This window comes from Octodon degus, unplaced genomic scaffold (genome assembly GCF_000260255.1).
Source record: "Octodon degus isolate 3935 unplaced genomic scaffold, OctDeg1.0 scaffold00125, whole genome shotgun sequence".
Taxonomy (NCBI): domain Eukaryota; kingdom Metazoa; phylum Chordata; class Mammalia; order Rodentia; family Octodontidae; genus Octodon; species Octodon degus.
This window is the reverse complement of record NW_004524701.1, coordinates 1,110,471-1,118,194: the sequence shown is the minus strand read 5'-3', so window position 1 is coordinate 1,118,194 and position 7,724 is coordinate 1,110,471. Positions and strand designations below refer to the sequence as shown.

Sequence of the window (7,724 nt, the reverse complement as noted above, 5' to 3'; positions counted from 1 at the left end):
ATTGTAAATGTTTTATATAAGGTTAGTCTATGTGAATATATTCTTTACTTTTGAGAAGATTATGTGATGTAATACAAATATTTATTATAGTGTCCAAAAATAAAATATTCAAAGATATTTTTAATATATTAGTTGCTGTGAGACTTGGTCACACTTCTTGTTGAAGTGGCTATTTCATGTTTTTTCTATGTTTTTTACATTTTTTCTAATTTTAATATCAGTATTACAGTCCACCCATGAAGACTTCTTCAATCACTGCTGCCCAAATGAAATACTTTCTTCATTACAAACCAGTAGCATCCCTGTTGCACCACTTATAACTTACCCAGTTATTTTGTTCACTGAGAGACATAAATATTTAAGCACTTTTATTAACCATATGGTTTTAAGTCTACAATTACAGTCTATAAAACTTTTTATCTCATATTTTGCATTGTGCTGAGCAAATAAGCAATGAATAGTTCCTGAGTGACACACTTTAAAAGTTCTACCCTTCTAACCTCTTTTCAAGCCTTTTGAAAGTGGCTTGAATTGACTCCTTCCAGTAAAGCTTTCATTTTTCTTTTTCTTTGCTCCTTCTATCAATTTACCTAGAATAAAAGAGGTGAATTTTTCTTTGTGAGGGATGTAATGTGGACTTTTACACAGTGCCCTAAATTGTAATTAACTACTTCTGAAAAAAAATGTATCTCTGATTAACTGGATATAGAAGCCTGGCTCTTAAAAATAAATTATACTTTTTTAAGCAAAATGCACCTGCAATAGCATTTGGTCCCAGCAGGCTTCCTGACTCTATCCACAGAGGCTGTTTAATCCATTCATTAATGAAAGCAATTCTTGATAATCATGGTAAAAGTCAAGTACAATTCCAAGGTTTGAACTTAAAATGATGACACTGATGAATGGATATATAAATACATGCAGCCTTCTTCATGTTACAAGGTATTTATAGCTTGATGTTTATTTTGGACTCCAGCCTAGTTTTTTACTAACAAGATTTATTGTAAGTATCAAAGAGAAATTTTCTTTCATTAAATAATGGTATTACTGGAAATAATTTTAATGATAGAAGTAGGGTAATTTTTCATGAATTATTAAATTAAGTAAATCGAAACCAAGTGTATCATAAGGCTTTTTTTATCCCTAAAACAGATCCAGCATCTAACAGAGGACTCAAACATGCACTGTGTGATACCATCTTATTTATTCAAAAGAAAATGAAGAAAGAAAAAAATGAAGGATTTCCATTGCGTGCAAATGATTCTATGATTCTGTTTTTAGAATGCATTTCCAATAATATCAATGATAAAATGTCATCTGGTATAAGAATATTTTCACTGTAATCCCTATAGGACTTGGAAAAAGGCTAACAGGAAAAATTTCTTTCCTCAAAGGCATTGATAATCAAAGGGTAAAATTTTCATCTTAATGCTGTGAAAAAGCCTTGATCCCAAATCATTTTTTCTGTTCTCTATTTTATAGGACTCTTTTGATACCACTAACTGATAAGTGTTTTCTAACCTTAACGACTCAGGGTTTTAAAAATTCATTATTTCAGCTTACTTTGATCAGAAGCCCTAAACACACCACTTAATGTTATAAAGGAAACAGATAATCTGACAGAAGGAAAACTGGCAAACTATGCCTATGCTTAGCTTGTTTATTTCAGAGACAGAATAACTCTTTGCTCAACCATCCTGCCAGAGAATTTTCAGACTTCCTGGTTTCAACGCTTCCTTCCACTGACAACCCAATTATTTTCTTGATTGTTTCTGTTTGCTTTATTCATTGCAATGTCTTAGTCCTTGCTCCATGATCCCTAAATAATACAAAAGAAACAGCAAAAATATGAGTTTCCATCCTGGAAACAACAAAAAAGTGTGTTTCTGAAGGGTGCTTTCAACTTTGGCAGAAGTCTACTCATCAAGCTTTTAATAGGATTCTTGCGCCAAAAATCCAAGCAACTTTTGCATATTCAGGCCTAAATGTAACTGCCACTTGTTCCCCTACCCCGGGGTCCATGGGAAATCTTATTTGTTGCTAGCCAGATTTGATTTCCTGTTTGTTTTCAGTTCTATTGATGCTGCTTTCTGACCTATCCTGGTGGAGCTGTTCTCCAATATTGCTCACAATGCTGGTTGATTATGCATGACAGGAAAGCACTACTCTTTTAGATTTTTATTTTTTAAATGCTTTTGTTTATTTGCTGAGCCAAACAAGTTATACCACCAAGAGTGCAATCCTTCCTGATTTTCTTTTAACAAAAGTATGGCAACAAAATTCATTCACACAGAGAAAAAGGTTTTAGAGACTCCCCATGACAATCTCTGAAGAAATGTATTTCTAATTTGCATTTCTGGTGATGAAAGAGTTAAAACTCTTAACATTAAAATTTTCTTTCTGACCCTAGTCCTCACAGGTACTGCACTAACTTGGCCATAAACAGCATGGGACAAAAATAAATAGATGACAGTTCCATTCCTCCCAGTGAGCCCTGACTCACCTTCTCTCAAACAGCTACTATGTACAGAGAAATGTATCTAAAACTAAAAGGCCTTCAGCCAGTGTGGAATAAACAACCTTGCTGATTTTTAACTGTGATGGACAACTATAGTTACAATCTTTCCCACACCCTTTTTCCCTTGTAAAAACCACAACCTTAAAAATTAAAAATAGAAATTCATAAGTATTCCTCTTTGCAATATCTTTCTGAAAGAGTAAAAGTCATCATATTATAGCAATGGCATGTATACTCTGTTTCTGGCCTTACAATTACAATACACAAAATTACAGCAGTGATAGATGAACAAAAGAAAAATGTGGTGTGTATATCCAATAAGATACTACTTAGCCAGAAAGAGGGATGCATGGGAGTCACATGTAGGAAAATGGATAGATTTGGGGACCATATGGCTGAGTGAAACAAATCAAACGTAAAAGGATAAATGTTACAGGTCTTCTTTTATCTGAGAAACACAAAATTTAAAAGTTTCAAGAGCCAAATAAAAGAGAGATGGAAGAAAACAGAGAGGTAGACTGTGGCGATGAGAAGGGAGTGTGAGAATGAGGTGCAGATGGCGTTATGATTTGTGTCTAGATGTTCCCCCAAAGACTCAGAAGTGATTGGGGCAGCTTCTGGAGTTTGTGATAGATTCTTTTTTTTTTTTTTTTCTGGAACCAGGGATTGAACTCAGGCCCTTGCGCTTGCCAGGGAAGCACTTATTCCACTGAGCCATCTCCCCGGCCCTGTGATAGATTCTTGATCAATGCTGGGATTATGGATGTGAGTGCCCTGGGGCAGGTAATTTGCATTACAATATAAGGAGAGGGAGAGGCTTGCTAGCTGCCTGAGCTGCTGCCACTCTCTTTGCTCTCTTGCTCTTTGCTGACTTCATGAACAGCTGTCCTCCATCCTGTGCCACTCTGCCTTGGGGCCAGCTGAGTATGACTGAAACCTCCACTGACTGTGAGCTAAAGAAACCTTTCCTTTGCTCATTTTGGGTGACAGATATTTTGTCTCAGCAATGAGAGAAAAGTAAATGAAACAGGTACAGGTCAAAGAGAAGGAATCTGTTCTACATGTAACGTGTGAATGTAATTATTAGGCATGACAAAGATACACCTATATATTTTCTAAACTGCTGATTTCTCACCATGACAGTGATGTTTTCTCTCAGAAATCACTTTCTGCTCTCTTGCAATGAACCAAACTCTTTACTTCTCTACATTCCCAACTCTGGGGATTTTTTCTGCCAGCCCCCTGTTTGCCAATTCTCGTGGGCCCATTCTTCATGGAGACTTTATTTTCCTGCACGGATCACACCTGTCTTTATTCTGCTTCTCTCCATTCTTTGATGGAAACTGCATTGGAAAATCTTTGAAATCACTATGAAACAAGTAAATTCATAAAAATCTTAATGAAATAACACTATTTTTTCGTGCACATTTAATGTCATACAAGCAAATATATTGAAAAAAGTGTTCTCCTTAAATTGTGCTGAGTTTAGCAACAATGCTTTGTACTTTATCTTGGAGGGTTAAAAAGCTTATTCTTATACCACTTTGTATCTCTGTAAAATTTCATACTCAAGCCCATATGCAGTGCTGACAATAAAGCAACAATTTCAGAGTCTCAAAAACTTAAATACTGAGTAGACATTTACATTTAGACAGCAGTATAAGCATAATTATAGAAATTTTAGTTAATAAATAAGCAGAGGTTACCTTCCTTCAATGCCCTAGCACCTATCAGAAAGATCTTTTGCTGTGATAAAAAGATACAGATTTCTATGTAAAGAAACAAAAGGGGATCCAAATGAAGGACCATTTTGTATCTGTATACACAAAATAGTTAGGATAGATATACAGCTACTTTCTCTTAATTCAATGAGAAGAAAGATTTGTACTAATAGTGTTTGGACAGAATATCATGTCTGCATCTTGTACTATGAATAACTACTATGAAGACAACAATATGCAATGTATTAATTATTGAAACTGTCCTACTAATTGGTTTTGAAACTGGCTCATTATTATTTGTTTCTCAATGAAATCAATAAAAATTAAGAGAAAAAGAAACAGAATGTTGTCTTTGTGATTTTCTATTATTTTAAAAAATCAAATTTTCTGAAGACAGACTCATTTGGAAATATTTTTAAACTGAATATCAGGCAAAGATTTTATTTTGTTTTATTTAATTAATTAATTGATTGATTTTTTTTTTTTTTTGGCAGAACTGGGGATAGAACTCAGGCCCTTGTGCTTCCCAGGGAAGTGCTTATTCTACTGAGCCATCTCCCCGGCCCCAAGATTTTATTTTACTTATGACAAATTGCTCTGCTATAAACATAGGTGTTTTCAGTCCTTTGAAAAAATACCCAAGAAGAGAATAGCTGGGCTGCACTGGACCTCTAATCCTAGCTTTTTGAGGAACCTCCATCCTGATTTCCACTGGTCATTGCTCCAGTCTACACTACCACCAACACTGGCGAATGGGTCTTTTTCCCCCATAGCCCCTCCAGCATTTGTCATTGGTTGGTTTCTTGATGACATTGTTGTTGGGGTGATATGAAACCTCAGTGTTGTTTTAATTTGCATTTATCAAATGACCAATCATGGTGAACATTTTTCATATATTTGTCATTTGCATTTCTTCCTCTGAGAAGTGTGTATTTATCTCAGATACACATTTTTTATAGGGTCTTTGAATTTTAGGGGCCTGATATTTTTAATTCTTTATATAGAATACTTCTGAATAGAAGTCTTTTGTCTGAGGGATAGTTAGCTAAAATGTTTTCCCATTTTGTGGTATTTTTGCACAATGGAGTATTACTCAACTCTAAAAAAGATAAACTCAAGGTTTTTGTAGGTAAACGGATGCAACTGGAGACCATTCGCATAAGTGAAATAAATCCGATTGCCGTGTGCATACTTTCTGCTGTCTCCCTAGGTTAAGAACCAGAAAGAGTAACAAAAAGCTCAAAGTACAACAGATACTGTGAAAGGGAAAGAAACTTCCCAAAGGGAAGGACTAACTGGGATGAGGGAAAGGAGAAAAAGAAACAAACAAACAAACAAAAACTATCTCTGTATATGCACAGGATAGCCCGGATAATTGTACTGCTGATTTTTATTGGTCTATTGAAAGGAACAGTCAATGCTTAAATCTTTTTCTCCTTTTTAAATTTTTGGCCAATTTTTCATGCTTATATCTTGTAATCTGAACAACTAATTTGCAGAGAATAATACGCAACATAACAACCATTGTTGAATTCCCATCATCTTGTATAATGAAATTGTGTATTGTTTCTAATCATTTTTATTATTTTTATTCTCTTCAAAAAATTAAAACTCAAACAGAAAAAGAATGATTTCATTTTAATATATGATTTTCAAACATATTTAATACACAGGGCTGAACTTCTCGATGTTGGCAAAATATTTCATTTTTGCTCTTCTTAGGTTTTTAAGAATATGACAAAACAAAATATAAAAGATGAATAATCTCCTTGAAAAATTTTGGGATTTAATAAGGTTGCTTCTCATGCTAAAATCTACTTTAAGACACAGGCTTAATAAAGACTTACCGTATTCACTGTCATAGAATATGATGAATTTCTGCCAGGCATACTCTGTGACCACTCTCAGGATCACATCATTCAAGTAGACAGGGGGCCGAACAGAGAGTGTGTAATCCTCATTCCTGTTGCTCCGAGTGAGTCCACAGCCACTCCTCGGGGTTCCTGCTGTTGAGCGCTGAATGAAGAGGTGCGGAATATGCATAGCATCTGCCAAAGATTGGAGGGACCCAGCCGACGTGCACCCGATGGAGCTGACCAGGGCCAAGATGCCTTGGTTCATGAGCTCACAGGCTGCAAGAGAGCACAGCATATGGAGAAGTCAGCTGGTCTTGTATATTTCTCTTTTTGGAGAGTACAGAATAAAAATTTACAGACCAATTAATAATGTACATTATTTTTTTCATGAGGAAAGGAACATTTTATATGTGTGAATCCTCAAATGACAAAAAACTGTGATATTCAGTTCAAGAATTCTGTCCTCATTAGCTATGTGATTGTGTGATTTCTTGGCTTCTCCGGGTCAGATTTGCCAGCTGCAAAGCGGGTGAAATCGGGTGAATCTGGTGGTATTGTTATGAGGATTGGAGACAGTGAGTTTCTGTTACTTACTTCTCACCTGACATTCCATTAATGATTGATGAACTTTTGTACTTATTAATTTATAATCCAGAAAGAATAATTCTTTATTTGGTGTAAGATACAGATTTTCAAAAAAGCAGATAATATACAAACTAGTGGTGAAATGAAGGGGAGATTAAGGGGTGGAGGAAGGTATTTCTGGTCCAGGGAACACAGTCACCATTGTGTCCAAATTTTCAAGGACAATTTCTTTTTTCATAAAATCGAGAAACAAACATATTTCTGTTTTCTTCATTGACTCTGAAAAAACTGTGTCTAATAAAACACAATTTAGAAACTATCACATTCGGTTCCTAGATGAATAATTTCTAGTTTGTATCACCTCTTATGATTTCAGTTTTAATTTTCCTATATTTGAAAATGTAGTTTCAAGCATATTTAAGGTTATGTAAAATAAAATTTTAATTAAAGATAAACACAGCATATATTGAGACTATAGTTATTAATAGGTGGCATCTTAGAATGCCCCGGTTTGTTAGAAAGAGGTCAGAAATAAGCACAGAAGTGAATTCAGGATGAATCGGTGCAAAATTGTATATATTTCAGAGATACAGGTGTTATAAATGGTTCATATTTCACTCTAAATTTATGCTTTCAAGTATAACATTTCTCAGATTTAAGACTTTATTATAGATTTTTTATATAATTGTTGAAAAACTTAAAGAAAATTTATATGGCAATCTGTTCAATGTAATTAATGAGCCTATTAATGAGCTGATTGAAAGTGTGAGTTTAGAAAAACAATATCAATGATAAGAACATACACATCATATGCATTCATTAATGTTAAGTCAACCAATGTACAGAAAGTAAATTAGTCATCATTAAAGACATCTTTTTCAAGCACTGCCTCATGAAAGAGATTATATTGATTTCAAATAAATGCTGAAGATAACATCAAGGGTGAATGCTTTCCAGATCATAAGTAATGGAGCTGAAATTTTAGGAAAATATTCACACATTCTATTTGTGTACATGAATCCAACATTTATTAATATAATATAA

General features: G+C 34.4%; 1 protein-coding gene across 2 annotated transcripts in view; it reads right to left on the bottom strand.

Annotated features, from left to right (window-relative positions):
• Grid2 (glutamate ionotropic receptor delta type subunit 2) overlaps positions 1–7,724 on the bottom strand; it is a 1,592,033-nt gene that overhangs the window by 792,791 nt on the left and 791,518 nt on the right. The window contains exon 3 of one of the 2 annotated variants that reach the window (XM_004640617.3): positions 6,087–6,371. The exons of the other annotated variant lie outside the window; for it this stretch is intronic. Within the exon in view, the coding sequence (XP_004640674.1) occupies positions 6,087–6,371 (285 nt within the window). The remainder of the gene's footprint in view (positions 1–6,086; positions 6,372–7,724) is intronic. 2 annotated transcript variants of the gene reach the window in all.